The sequence below is a fragment of the Globicephala melas genome, chromosome 2, assembly GCF_963455315.2.
Source record: "Globicephala melas chromosome 2, mGloMel1.2, whole genome shotgun sequence".
Taxonomy (NCBI): domain Eukaryota; kingdom Metazoa; phylum Chordata; class Mammalia; order Artiodactyla; family Delphinidae; genus Globicephala; species Globicephala melas.
The window spans coordinates 150,187,374-150,203,198 of NC_083315.2; the positions used below are offsets into that span (position 1 = coordinate 150,187,374).

The following is a 15,825-nucleotide window of genomic DNA, read 5'->3' on the forward strand; positions in this document are numbered from 1 at the left end:
TCCCACGTAGTTCATAACTTTGCAGTTATTAAGCAGCCAAGCCACTGACCTTAAAAAAGAAAGAAAAGGGCTTCCCCGGTGGCGCAGTGGTTGAGAGTCCGCCTGCTGATGCAGGGGACACGGGTTCTTGCTTCGCAACAGGAGAGGCCACAACAGTGAGAGGAGCGCGTACCGCAAAAAAAAAAAAAAAAAACTGGGCAAATCTCAGTGACTAGCCAGAGCCGGCAAAGTCTAATAGGCCAAAATAATGGTTTTAAATTTCTTTAATTAAAATGTTCTGATTACAGATCACTTTAAAAGATCATCTGGTTTCTCAAAAATTAAGAGATTTTATTTTTTCTTCTTAAATTCTACTACAGAACCACCTTGGTAATATGATAACTGCCACTTTCACCTACTATAACAGCAAACCCTTAAAGGATTCCCCCTTAACAATAAAAACATAAAACTTACTGTAAAGTTCTTAACCAAAGGTAATATCAAGGCATAAAATTTGCCCATATGACATCAAGGAATGGGAAGTAATAAAGACTTCTTTCTAGATAACACCTTCTGAAGAAAAGCAAACCAAAGTTCACAACTTACAAAGTAGGGAAGAAAGTGTTAATTGTATGTATATGCACAGTAGCTGATGTCAAGAATATGTGAATACTCACACCAAAACCATCAAATAAGTGAGAATACAGGTCCACTGGGAAAACAAGACTTATTTAGAATTGGATTTTCTTGGACGATTCTAGGCAGTGGCCAGAGAAAACAGGTTCTTGAGCAGTTCTTCTGCTCCTGAAGCCTGCCCCCCTTCCTTGACCACACATTCAAGGTAATACCCTGCCTACTTCAAAAGGATCTTTAAGTAGCTTAGGCCCAAACACTAGGCAAATAAAGCAATTAGGAATTAAGGAATACAGTTCACCTGGAGGAAGAAACTAATAGGCACTATCAAGAACCTGAACTAAGCAAATGGTATGTGCATAATAAATTTGGCTCTCAGTTTTCTGGAAGCCGAGACTAAGACAGAAACAAGTTGGGTTACACATCATTTGTTTCCTGATGAAAGCTCACAAATTTATCTTCAGAGATAATTTTCCTGGAACTAAACAAGAACAGTTTATCAGGAAGGTTCTTGTGAAAGGACTGTGACCAATATTAGACTCTCCACTTTCAACCACAGCCTTGCTAAAGACAGAAATACAATTCACATGGATGCTTTTAGTGACCCTCCATAACAATCTGCCTGACCTAATAACGCAGAGGTGGGACCTGAAGGAACTGGATGAACGCTCGCAAACCGCGGGCCTCTGCTCTTTAGCACCACTTCTCTCCCCATCCTAGCTCCTCTTGCTGCTCAGGGAATTCTCAGCCTTACTCTAAAGTTGCAAGAAGGCTGGGACTACTTTTGGCCACTTGCTGCTACCACAAGTGTGTTTGAAAAAAAAAAAAAAAGTGTCAGGAAAAGATACCTTAAAAATAATACTACCCATCCAGATCTTGGTTTCTAATACTATTCTCCAATAAAAGGGAACCAGGGCTCCTTGGAGAAATGGCTGACCCCAGGACTGGGACAAGAAATACACAAGATGAGCCTGGGGCATCTTGTAGTGCCAGAAAGTAAAGAAGCGCTGGAAAACAAAACAAGACAAAAAACAACAGGGGTTTGTCAAAGGGACACAGGAGCCAAATGAAAGAGCTCCCGACAGCCAAAGCTGTAACAATTTGAGCAACAAAATACAGCAGTATTGGATTGTAATTCAATATATAAATACCCAGGAATCCATAATAATATAAATGATTAAACAAGCAAACAAACAAACAAGCTGGGAGAGAAGAAAATCTCCCATGCTGAACACTCTCAGCTAACTTATGAGATTTTAGAAAAAGCACCCTCAAGGAGGTCAAGCATACTCCCCACTCAAGTGTGGGCTGCACATAGTGACTTCCAAAGAGCACAGCATAGAAAGGCGGCGGGGAGAGTAACTTTACAGTGGACAAACCTGACAAACACTACCTCTGCCAGATGATCAAGGTCAATATAACAGTGATAATTCATGTTGACAATATGCTCCCTTGGCATGATATGATGAAAATGACCCTTTACCTTTGTGGTCTTCCTCCCCAAAACCCTTAATTCCAGTTTCATCATGAGGAAAACATCAGACAAATCCCAATACAGGGGTATCCTACAAAATACTTGACCAGTACTCCTCAAAACTCAAACGGCTGTCAAAAACAAGGAATATCTGAGAAACTGTCATAATCTAGAGGAGCCCAAAGAAATACGACTAAATTTAATATATCCAGGATGGGATCCTGGGACAGGGAAAAAGGACATTAGGTAAAAACTAAGGGAATCTGAATAAAGTATAGACTTTAGTTAATAATAATGTATAAATACTTGTTCATTGTGACAGACAAAATGTATCATACTAACATAAGATATTAACAATAGGGGAAACTGGCTGTGGGGTATATGGGAACTGTATTATCTTCACTGTTCTTCTGTAAATCTAAAACTGTTCTAAGATAAAAAGCTTATGTAAAAAAATACTATTCAGAAAGATGAAGTCAAACACATACATACACATACATACACACACACACACACACGCACACACACACATATACACCTCCAGATTCTCAAGAAATTTATAATCAAAGCCAAGCAAGTAAATAAACATTTTCATATACTTTTTATGTTGTAAATACAAATAGTTAATTTGGACAAGTCTATACCTACCCTTATAAAATGACATATGATCTACGGGGGAGGTGGCAAGTCTGTGTATTTCTAATGTCACAGGTCACACATTGCTTTCATTTGCTGAATCAGCTCCATACCCCACCAGTCCAAGAATATGTTAAAAACCAAAAGCCAAATCCACGTCTTTCTGGGTGTGCTACCATAGCAGCAGAGGTCAATCAGCTTGCAGCTTTAGTGAAACTCTGAAGATGTAATTTCCTTCACACAGGCTCCTACCTGCACTCTGTCTTCCTCAGGTTTATGACCAATCTGGGGTATAATACTGAGTATACAATGTGTACATATTTTTTTAAGGCTAACCATAAACCTTGTAACTCCTGAATGACTAACTCAGGAATTCAGAAACAGCCAAGTCCCTTGGAGAAGCTCTATACATTGAACAAAAATGAACCAAAACAGAAACACCTACCCTTTTCTCCTTTTGAGAGATAGTACAGCATAGTAGTTAGGCTGAAGGTTCTAGAGTCAGGCCTCAGGTTGGTGTTCAAATCACAGTTGGGCCACTTACTAGCTGTAAGGCCTTGGATATGTTCCTTAACCTCTCTGTGCCTCATATGTAAAATAAGAACAAGAGTATGTACTTTACAAGGTTATTGTGAAAATTAAATTTAATAAAGGTAAAGTGCCTAGAACAGTGTTTGGCAGCTGGCAAGCACTCAGTAAGTGTAATTATTAGCATCGTTGTTGTTACTGTTAGCATTTTTGCTATCATGGTAACTGCTTGTCAGTGATAACTCAGAACTCCACAAACAATTAGGTCACTAACCATACTTTCAATCTAAAAGTGCTAATAGATGGCAAACTAGATAAAAGTAGTCTGCATCGACTAAACCCAGGGGTGACTAGGGCCTAAATGGTTGTTGCATGGAGACAGGAAAAGACAGACAGGTAAACCTTAAGGAAGCAGCAGTAAGATTTAGAAACTGAAGAGATACAAAATGCCTAACAAAGCAGGTATTCAACGAATCATTTTAGCTGCTAACAGGGGATAGAAAGAAATACCAGATGACTTCAGCAATTCCTGCAAGCGTTTTACCCGATAAGTAATAAACTACATGAAGGACCCAATAACATTAAGTGTGGGGAGAGGAGAAGAGAGGACTGTGGGTGCATATATAATGATCAGGGGTTGTGGGTCTATACGCTTCATTTGGTAATAGTTCACGGTGAATCTTAAACTGTGGGGTCCAATCAGAAAGAACACCAAATCACTGAAGATGCTGTAGTTTTACACTAGAAAAATAGCATCAGAATACTTGCAAGAGACTACCACAAATACTACACACTAAGAACATGGACGACTCTGTCAGCCCAGAAGCTATATTTAATGGGCAGAAAACAAATTTACTCTGATCTTTCAAACAAGAGCAAGTACCAAGTCTACCAACAGCACCCCTGAAATCAAAGGATCACATCTAGATTTTACCCAGAACAAAGTCAAACTTAGAAAGGCCATAAGCAGCATTTAGCAACACTAAATTCTTTCAAATTTCCAACACAATTCAGCAATGGCAGAGCACAGAGCAGAAGTAGTTTAAGAAGGCTTATAGAAGTACTGAAAACTAGACATGGAAGATTTCCAGGTACTGGTATGATAAAGGATAGATGCTCTCCTCCTGCTTCTATCAGCATTTACGACATTAACTCAACATAGGCAATACGTCATACTTGACTGGGGGGGTGGGAACTGGGGGGTTGTGGGGGTGGGCGGGGGGAGAAAGCTGGAGAAAGAGAGGGAGGAAGGGAGGGGAATGAGAAGGAAAGACCAGTTGCTGCCCTAACAATACTGCTGCGGGGGTGAAGCCAGATCAAATGTTTTTTTTCATACTGTTCCAAAGTTATTTACGGTAAAACCTCCAGCGTGACCCTTTCAGGCACAAACAAAGCCTTGTTCTTTCTTAACAACTAGTCCCTTGATTTCCCACACGTTGTGTTGAACAATGAGGTTGGGGGCACAGAATAAAGCAGATGACATCAAACTCCCTCAAGTCGGAGGCTTGTTTCAGAGCCCGAATTCTGGTCTGTGGCCAGCTGGCTGATTTCACAGAGGGCTCTACTGTCCAGGATGCCAGGCTGCATATGCATTTGGGGGCCATGGCTCAGGATCAACCACCAGTTAGCAATTCACACAAGAAACAACACAGAAGTCACTGCACCTCACTAGATTACCTTTATAAATCTGTTCCCTTTTCCTAGAAACTAGGCTCAGTCTTCAGAAGTCATCATAAAGATATGTATAGCAATTTCAAATTCTAAGCAGCCCCCTTCTCTAGACCAGTTGAAAAGAGAGAAGGCTGGGGACAACTGTTGAACAAGAGAAATTTAAATGAAGTAACAGAGGCAGGTTCAGTCATTTGCCAGTTTGCCAGTGGCCAGGGGCGTGGGCTGTGCCATGGGCTCCAGTTCCCTCCCCTTTTCCCTCTAAGGATCCATAAGGAGACTGTCTATGCATGGCCCTACGGCCAGCAGATCAGAGAGTCCTCCGGAAGGAGCCTGTAACCCCATCTGCACTTGTCCTCATGAGCCGCTCCAACGCCCAGCCCACAGGTGCCCCTGTCCAGAAGGTGGTGGAGAACAGCAGTGGGACCCCACGCTTCTCAATGCGTTCCTTCCCAATTGACTTTGAGACTGGGAGTCCTCTGGGCAAAGGCAAGTTTGGAAATGTGTACTGGGCTTGGGAGAAGAAAAGCCATATCATCGTGGCGCTCCAAGTCCTCTTCAAGTCTCAGGTACAGAAGGAGGGTGTGGAGCACCAGCTACGCAGGGAGACTGAAATCCAGGCCCAACTGCAGCACCCCAACATCTTGCGTCTCTACAGCTACTTCTATGACTGGCAAGGATCTCCTTGATTCTGGAGTATGCCCTCCCGGTGGGAGCTCTACAAGAACATGCAGAAGAGCTGCACTTTTTTTTTTTTCTTTTGCGGTACGCGGGCCTCTCACTGTTGTGGCCTCTCCCGTTGCGGAGCACAGGCTCCGGACGCGCAGGCTCAGCGGCCATGGCTCACGAGCCCAGCCGCTCCGCGGCATGTGGGATCCTCCCGGACCGGGGCACGAACCCGCGTCTCCTGCATTGGCAGGACTCCCAACCACTGCACCACCAGGGAAGCCCCCAGAGCTGCACTTTTGAGCAGTGTACAGCCACGACCATGGAGGAGCTGGCAGATGCTCTGATATACTGCCACAGGGAGAAGGTGATTCACAGAGACATAAAGCCACAGAATCTGCTCTTGGGGCTCCACGGAGAGCCGAAGGTTGCCGACTTCGGCTGGTCTGTGCACGCCCCCTCCCTAAGGAGGAAGACAATGTGTGGCACTCTGGACTACATGCCCCCAGAGATGACTGAGGGGCGCATGCACAATGAAAAGGTGGATCTGTGGTGCATCAGAGTGTTCTGCTATGAGCTGCTGGTGGGAAACCCCCCCTTCGAGAGTGCTTCCCACAACGAGATGCATCGGTGCATCGTCAAGGTGGACCTGAGGTTCCCCCCTTCCATGCCTGCAGGAGCCCAGGAGCTCATCTACAAGCTGCTCAAGCATAAACCCTCAGAACGCCTACCGCTGGCCCAGGCCTCAGCCCACCTTTGGGTCCGGGCCCACTCTCGGAGGGTGCTGTTTCCCTCTGCCCTTCAGTCTGTCCCCTGAATTGTCCCTGTCATTTTCTCAGTTGTGTCTGTATGTCTGCATATGTGTAGTTAGGAGGAGGGGATCCTGGCCTGTTCCCACATCTATCTTCTACCTCCTCTTTATTTAATAAACGCTGAAGCTTTTTGTACTAAATAAATAAATAAAGTAACATATTGTTTAACTTTTATGGAGAAGGAAACACAGTCAGGTTTTAATTTAAAGCTAGAAATCTGTATATAATACAAAAATAAACTAGATTTTAATATTATTAAATTTTAATGTACCAATTAGCCTTCTGTACTAAACCATCTATTTATTGACCTGTTTCTAACCCACTGGACAACAGTCACATCAAATGTAAATTTGAAAAAGACATATTTTTCCTAACAGAAAAAGATCAGCCCTCAGTACAGACAACAGCAATCATGAGCTGAAGTGTAACTGTTCCAAATAAAATCAATTAAAGCTATAGCATAGGGACTTCCTTGGTGGTGCAGTGGTTAAGAATCCACCTGCCAATACAGGGGACATGGGTTCAATCCCTGGTCCGGGAATATCCCACATGCCACAGAACAACAAAGCCTGTGCACCACAACTACTGAACCTGCGCTCTAGAGCCCACAAGCCACAACTACTGAGCCCGTGTGCCACAACTACTGAAGCCCACGTGCCTAGAGGCCGTGCTCCACAACAAGAGAAGCTACCACAATGAGAAGCCCGCTCGCCGCAACTAAAGAAAGCCCGCGTGCAGCAACAAAGACCCAGTGCAGCCAAAAATAAGTAAATAAATTTATATTTAATAAAAAGCTATAGCATACACACACACAAACACTCTTTTCATACAGCTTTTAGTGTGAAAAAATGTTATAAGCCAATGGTTTCCCAACTGCCAAGATCCTTCTTGATAATTTTTATGCTTAAATTGTGATAAGCGTATGACTCAAGGCTGAACTCTCCAAATGATCTTGTTTGGCTTTCTCATCTGTAAGCTAGTTGGGAAACACAGGGACCATAACTGAGTGTAATATCCAAATAAAAGATAATCTCATTTAGCAAAATGAATTATTAATAGCAACAGCACTCTTGAAGAATGACAATGAAAATAAACCTTAGACCAATAAGATTATTTGGAAGAGGTTAAAAAAAGTATAAGTGATCTAAATTACCAGTAGGCTTTTCTTTCCTTTCCAGTGATGATTATGACATCTCCTCACAATTGCTTTCTCTCTTTCTGTATTTCCAAAACATAAATCACCCTTAGGCAATAACTAACTCATCTCATCCCCTAAAATTAATTCATCCTCCAATTTTCACCATTAACAAGCATTCTAAATAATAAATGGTACTGGAATCTATTAAATTATTATGGTATCATCTAGTCTTTATGAAAATGTGGTTTTCAATTCACAGATTCTGAGTCCCTACAACGGGCTTTTATTATGGACCTGAAGTAATGAGGAAACTACATTCACTATGAATGATGAGTTGGTACTTCCTGCTTCAATTCTGTGCAGCAGTCTTTAAATCTGAAACTATTTAGCCTGGTTTAGCCTCATTTTATGAAATGAGTAGGGAAGGGATAACCTCAATTGGAAATCTTAACACAAAACACATCCCAACATGGGCCTGAAGGAGAAATCTTTGCGGAAAGAGTCCCACCCATCATTTCAATCCATTTCTCTCTCTATTCAGAAAGGCCTTCGCTGGCCACTCAAATACTTTACCCCATTAATCACGCCTTACCACCTACTGCTTGATTTTTCATTATAGTACTTATCACTACCTGACATTGTGTGTATTTTTTTTAACTTGTATTTTGTCTTTGTTCTCCACTAGAGCTCAAGGACCTTGTCTGCAATTCATTGCTATAACCCCAGCTATGTATGGCATATACTAAGTATTAAATAAATATTTATTGAATGAATGCGAGAATCACAAAAACTCAGAATTCCTCTCATTAAAATATTCTTTATCTGGTCACTGCAATGACATAGGGTGGGGGAGTCAGATAAGCAATTCAATTTTCATTCACTAGACAGGAAAGAAGAGTACCAACATCTATGGCCCACCACAATGGGCCCTGAACAATTAAAGAAACCACCTCCATTAGCCCTTCTAACAATTCTATGAAGTCTATCATACCCATCTTACATATAAGAGACCCAAAGAGAAAGGTTAAGTAATTCCCCTAAGACCATACACCCTTTAAATGGTGGAGCTGATGGGATCTGAACCCAAATCTGTCTGACTCCAGATGCAGGGTCAATAAGACTAAGATATTTAACTCAGTTGTACAACAATGCCTACGTAGTATAGTAAACCGAAGACACAAAGATGAATAAGACAGCAAGGAGTTCACAAAGTAAGCTGTGACAAACAGGATGTAATGGAAGCACACAAGAGGGGTGTACAGGCAAAGACTGGTCCAGGTTAAGAGAACACTGTGTTCAAAGAACTGCAAGGTATTCAGAACAGCTAGAGGCAGGAGGAGAGAGGTGAAGAGGAAGGAAGAGGTAAAGATCAGAGATGAGGCTAGGACAGTGTCAATTCATTTGTTCATTCATTCCTTAAGTTGAAGTCCTACTATGTACCAAGCACTGTATTAGACACAGGCATTTCAGTGATGACTGAGACACAGCCTCTGGTCAAGGAGCTTAAAGTCTACCTGAGGAGATGGGTAAATACAAAACTACAACACAGTGTGATACATGATAACACTGATGTATTCACTGGACATTAAGGTGCTCCTTGATAGGAAGATGATGAACGAGACAGGTCTATCAAGGCACTACACTCACAAAGATCCTTCTAAGAGAGACTGCCTCAATTAGAGCAATAACTAAATGCCAAGCCCAGTTGGCCAAGTTTTGCACTTCAGAAAGTGTCCAGTTCTCCAAACCTCAACCCAAACCACAGCTGCTTAAACCAGGGGTGGATATATGACCAAAGAGAAGATAAGCAACAGGCTGTTCAGAAACTTAGATATAAAAAAGGAGCTGAACCAATGAGATCCTTGCACTCTGGAGTCACACCTCAGAAGCTGAAATGATGCATAGAGAGAATCCTTGAGGCAGAGTCTGGGCCACGAGTGGTCAAAATTTAAGACAAAGCAGAACTAAGTGGACAGAGGCTATGAAAAAGTTGCAAACTATGCTAAGGAGTGGGATCAAACCACAGATAGGTCTGTGGCCTGCACAATATATTAAACTGTTAAAAATGACACCCAGCTTAACGGTCTCTAAAATACCATTTCTCACAAAAAGGGACCACAACTTCTTGGAGGAATAGCTGCATCCAGGTCAGGGGTTTGACATACAAAAGATGAGCCTTCGGCACCTAGTTGTTCCACACAACAGGGCAGCTATCAAAGTCTAATAGGATTGTGTCAAAAGGATACAGGAGCCGAAGAGACAAGTGAGCATAGAGAACGAATGCAAATGACTAAAACAATGACTCCAAAAATTGAAATAAACAACAATAAAAAATGATCTCAGTATAATACTTAAAACAACCTTCTTCAGACTACACTGGAAATGACACGGGCAACTTCCTTACTCTGAAAACTGTCAATAAGAAGGAATAAACTCTGCACTTACCCCGACTTTCCTTCCTGAATTATAAATTTTAGGGTAACCAAATGGCCTCAAGTGATGAATTCTTTAATAATTCCAGCTAATAAATATGAAAGGAACAACAATTAGAAAATCATCATTTCACAACCTTAATGAAACAAGTAATTTACATAAGTCATCAATGGCTTCCTAAGTGAAAGATTAATTGGAAGTTTTACATTGGAGGCTTCGGGCTGTTATCATCTTGGTAGGCAGGATAATGTCCCCACCCCCCAGGCGATGTCCATAGCCTAATTTCCAGACCTGTGAATATGTTACCCTACGTGGCAAAAGGGGTTTTGCAGATGTGGATTAAATTAAGGGTCATTATAAGGGAAAGAGGGAAGCAGCAGAGTCAGAGTAGATGAGATGATGGAAGCTGAGGAGGGAGACAGGTTTGGGTGGGAGAAAGGAAGAGAAAGTTTTGGAGATACTATGCTGCTGGCTTTCAAGACGGAGGAAGGGGTCACCAGCCAAAGAATGCAGGTGGTCTCTAGAAGTTGGAAAAGGCAAGTAAATGGATTCTCCCCTAGAACCTTCAGAAGGAACACAGTCCTGCTGACACCTTGATTTTAGGACTTCTGACCTCTAGAACTGTAAGATAAATGTGTGTTGTGAGCCACTAAGTTCATGGTAATTTGTTATAGCAGCAGTTGGACACTAATACACCCAACTGAACCCACTGATCTATCTTCGCAGCACTAAGGGGCACAAAAAGTACTGTGTGCTCTGCCGTGATGCCACATGAGGTACACAATACCACCCTTAAAGTAACCTCACCAAAAGATAAACCTGAATCTAGTTACATCTTTACAGCTGATTCCTTTTACAAGAAATATGGGGGAAAGAACTCGTTAAATGACACCTCAAGGAAGCAGAGACAAATCCAAAATGTAGGACGTGATTTAAGGACCTCTGACTCCAACAATACAATTTCAAGCATATAAAAAAGGCGGGGGCGGGGAGGGAGAGTGGACTGCTATAGATTAAAGAGACTTGAGTGATACAACAAATTAATTTTAAATAGATATTTTTGAGACAAGTGGAGAAATTTGAATATGAATTGGGTATTATTAGATGGTATTATGGAATTATTGTTACCTTTGCGAGGTATATTATAGTCACATAACATTGTGATTAAGTTCATAATTTTTAAGAGATTCATCCTGAAGTATGAAGGACTGAAATACCAGATATCTAGGATTTACTTTAAAACAGTTCAGCATAAAATGAGAAGGGAGAAATAGTTAAGATGAAACAAGTGTGACAAAAACCTGATAACTGTTGAATCTGGGTAATGTGTACACACTGGACTGACTGCACTCTTCTCTATAAAACTGAAAATAAACAAATGCCAAAATTGATTTGAATTAGTTGGTGACATTTTAAAATCAGGAGCTTTCACATAAAAATCTGGATTTCTGACTTCATTTGAAAAATCAGATGTGGCAACAGGCCCTCATCAAGAGATGAGTACTGGCTACTTCAAACTGACAGTTTCCACTACTCCCAATTATCTCCCATTTAACATCACCACTGTTTTTCTTATAGCTGGCCCAATTCATTCATTTACATCACCTACTTGGCGTTTAGGTTAAGGACCCCAGGAGTAGTCCGATTAAGCTGGCTAGTGGCAAGAGAACAGAGCAGACATGGGGAGAGCAACTGTGTGATGGTAAAATGCTAGTGCGTAGATGCAGAGTCCTACTGTCAAGGTCCCTTCAGCAGCCTTGGATACAGATGTAATTCCCATAAGACTATGCTACACTATATGCTTTCTGTATTCAGTGCTTACTAGAAGCAAGGCAGTATGCCTGACATTCTGAAAAATACAAACATGAAAATAATTCCTGCCCTCAGGATACTAACAGTCTAATGAGGAAGACAAGATATAAATATAAGTAATTACAATATATGATGAAAATAAGTGAGTTTAGGGTACCGTTCAGGGAGGTTCATATGTAAAATGCAAAGTGAGGAGTGACAAAGCATACAAAGCTTCAGGAACAGGTCATGAAGAACGCTACAGAGTACGCTGGGAAATTTACATTTTACCAGATGAAGAATAGTCAGCCACGGGAGGGTTTTAAAACATAAGTACAAATCAGAGGGGGCAACACTAAAGATGAGAGTAAACTCTCATTGCTCAAATTCTCTGATTCTATGCACTACACATCCTTTGAAGAGCCAGAAGCACGACCCCCAAAATGTTGTATCTAAGCATATAAAATTATGCCATCATCTCTTTCTTGGCCAAAGGTGTTTGGTATCTGAAGAGAATAACAAAAGGCTGGCTCGTGGTGCAACAGCACTGAAAATAGTTTATATCTCTCAAATAAAGTTTATATAAACTGCATCTGTTACCACTACTGGGTTCCAATACCTTAAAAATAAACTATGGTCTTATTATACCTGAAGCTCTATTAAAATGTAAAAATGTTTCTTCCTGTTTAGTTCAAGACCCATTCTGTTAAAAACAAAAACCACGTGCTTATAGTGAATGAATAAAATTACCTAAAATACAATCGAATCTTGACACATATCAAATTATATTAACGTTTCAAAGATCAGGCCCGGTCATCCTAAATGTAATATGGGACCAAACGGCACTATAGTAGTAGTTGTCACCATCCAAGAATATCACTGAAATTTACTGAAAACTTGGCCAAGTCCAGACTCTGGGGTACCAAAAAGGAAAGGACTAGAGACTGAAACCGTTTTGTGACCAGTAATCGACTTTAATCAATCACAGGAATTACAAATAAAAAACGAAAAGAGAATAAGATTGCAGCACTTTTCTGTCACCTTACTTAACTCCCAAACTAAGAATCAATTCCAGCTCTGACACCAATATGTTCTATTACCTCTATGAGCCTCAGTCTCCTCGTGTGTAAAATGAGGCTAACAGTATCTACTTCGTAGGGTAGTGTATGAACTAAATGGTAATATGTGTACAGTAGCACAGGACCTGACACACAGCTGATGCTCAAGAAATAACAGCTTTTTGTTATTCACAGTAAGCTTCAGTGCTTCCGTCGTTTTCCTGCAGGCATCCATGTGTCTTAAGATGCCGGTCCCTACACATAATCAGCATCCAAAGACTTCTTTGGAGACCCTAGTTACAGTTCAAGGTACCTAAGACCAAAACAGGTATAGGACCGTGACAAGGACCCAAAGTCAAGGCCGTCGCCGCTCAGCTGTCACCACATCCGCCAAGGCCGGGCGGCCCTTCAATGGGCTCCCAGCTTTGGCGCCCAGCCCCGCCCCGCGACAGCCAACAAGCGGGGTGAGGGGGCGGTCTCGACACCTCGCCCTTTAGCGCTCCGGGAGGCCAGACCGCGCTCCGGGAGGCCAGACCGCCCTCCAGGCCTCCGCCCGCCGGACTCTCGGGTCCTCAGCTACCTCGCCGACGCCTTCAGTCTTCTCTCCCCGCCCCACCCAGTACCTCACCTTAAGATGGGTGCGTAGGCCGCCGGCGCCCCCAGACTGGTCGGTGATCTCGTACGCGCCCGTCACCAGCAGGTCCTTGTGGATCTCTTCGCGGAGGCACTTGCGGGAGTTAACAGGCAGATGGAAGGAGATGGCGAGGACCGAGGTGGGGCCAAGCAGGAGTAAAAGCAGCAACCCTAACGGGCAAGGGCCACGCTGGGCCTGTGGGCCAGAGAAACCAGACATCGTGCCGGAGACTGTTCACCACCCTGGGCCTCTATCGCGCCGGAACCGGGAGGGATCACGTAGCTCACCTCTGACCTTCTAATGCCGCCGGCGCCATTTTGGAGGCTGGCAAATAGATGAAAAATGTATAGTGAATCTTTTTAAAGGGAAGAAGGCGTATGATACCATGTAATGCCTTCAAATTAAAGTGGTTAAATGAGGTTTTCTAGAAGCTTCCGGAAAAAGTTTCATTTTTTTAAGCTCTGTGACCGCCCAGTCGACCATAGCAAGTACGGGCAGCCCAGGAAGCAATTCTCCTTGAACATCCGGAAGTAGCGCCCGCGAGTTTTAAGGTCGGTGATACCATAGCAACCAAGCCCCAATAGGAAACAGCCACAAAGCCCATCGCTGGGCCCGCCCACCAACCTCCCAGGCGCACCGGACGTGGGGCAGAGGGTGCGTTGTCCCAGCGCTTTGGTGACATCTGGGACATTGAGCACTTGAGAGGAAGACTTCGAGAGGCTGAGAAAAGATTCTAATTTGGCTATTAGGCGAGCGGGGGCCAGAACCTCAGAGAAGGGGTAGAGGTCACCTGGTGAATGTGAGCTGGAGGTGTCCAGTTCATGCTCCCGAGCCGGGTATTTGGGCTGGAATAACTGATTTCTTTTCTTTTTTAAAAAATAAATTTATTTATTTATTTTTGGCTGTGTTGGGTCGTCGTTTCTGTGCGAGGGCTTTCTCTAGTTGCGGCGAGCGGGGGCCACTCTTCATCGCGGTGCGCGGGCCTTTCACTGTCTCGGCCTCTCTTGTTGCGGAGCACAGGCTCCAGACGCGCAGGCTCAGTAGTTGTGGCTCACGGGCCCAGTTGCTCCGCGGCATGTGGGATCTTCCCAGACCAGGGCTCGAACCAGACCAGGGTTCCCTGCATTGGCAGGCAGGTTCTCAACCACTGCGCCACCAGGGAAGTCCCCCTGGAATAACTGATTTCTGAATGTGCATCTTAGTTAGCAAACATTGAGCACCTACTCTGCTAGGTACTATTCAAGCTAAATTTGGATTCTGTATTTAAATTGAATAAAACCTTGTTTTAGCCCACTGTGGGAGATGAACCTAATGCAGTTTACCACATAAGCGTTATGCAGGGAAAGCAAGTATTGGTGTGTTTTAAATGTTTAAATTACTTTAGGGATCAAATTGACTAGTCTATAGTAAGAAAATTTACATGGTAATCATTCATGCTTTCATTTAACACATATTTACTGACTACCTACTGTGTGCCAGACACTATAGCATGCATGCATACCGACATGTTTATTGATTTAACAAACCATTATGGGGATGCTATCAAATATTCAGGGCTGAAGAAAATAGGAAGATAAAAAAGGAGTACTCCACAGCCTATGTTTAGAATTATCTACTTTGATTCATGTTTATTGAGCATCTACAGAAATACCCAGAAGATGGACTGTCTGTTCTTAGTAAAATAAATAATTGTTCTGTATTTATAACTTCTTTCAGTCTTTTCCTGGAACTGAAGTCCCACAAACAAAACAGGAACAAACATAAAGGAGCTGTAAAGCATTTTAAAATTTGACAAATGTCATATAATAATTACCTTATGAGGTGTCTACTTACGAACATTTAGTTTGATTATTTTATCCCTGATCTAAGATATGATTGTTCATCTACTCACTACATCCTGATAATCTGCACTGGCCTTTTCCCTGCCAGTGCAGGGAATCAGAACCAAGCCGTTATCTAATTCATTGTTTACTCTCAGTCCTGAGGCTCTGCTGACCATCAGCAAGAGATCTGCAACCCATAAAATACCTGTGTGTGTGTTTTCTTTAAATTTCTTACATTTAAATAATAGCTTATATGTTTTAAAATATTTTCACAAATATTAATGATCTCATTTGGCATTTTCAAAACCCATGGGACATAGGCTGGGGAAATCTGTTGATTTTACAGATGAGGAAACTGAGGTTCTGAGAGGCCAGAGAAATTTTGTACCCAAAGTCCCATAGTTTAAAAGTGACAGAGTCAGTCTGAGGGCCTGAACCATCTTCAGAAAGGTGCTATTACATATTATTTTACAGATGAAGAAACTGAGACTTAGGGAAATTGAGTTACTTTCTGCAGTCACAGCTCTTAAGTCCTTTCCTGTTCTATATTCT

General features: G+C 42.4%; 2 protein-coding genes across 2 annotated transcripts in view; one reads left to right on the forward strand and one right to left on the reverse strand.

Annotated features, from left to right (window-relative positions):
* The window catches only part of TMED10 (transmembrane p24 trafficking protein 10), a 44,951-nt gene extending 31,043 nt beyond the window's left edge, over positions 1-13,908 (reverse strand). Inside the window, exon 1 of the mRNA XM_030831789.3 lies at positions 13,445-13,908. Within this exon, the coding sequence (XP_030687649.1) occupies positions 13,445-13,669 (225 nt within the window). The 5' untranslated portion in view covers positions 13,670-13,908. The remainder of the gene's footprint in view (positions 1-13,444) is intronic.
* On the forward strand, positions 5,236-6,401 carry LOC115839719 (aurora kinase B-like). Its single transcript, XM_060295060.1, is given in 2 exon segments — positions 5,236-5,666; positions 5,882-6,401. Coding segments are annotated over 2 exon segments (909 nt in total). The 5' UTR covers positions 5,236-5,277.
* Positions 13,909-15,825: the final 1,917 nt, after the last annotated feature.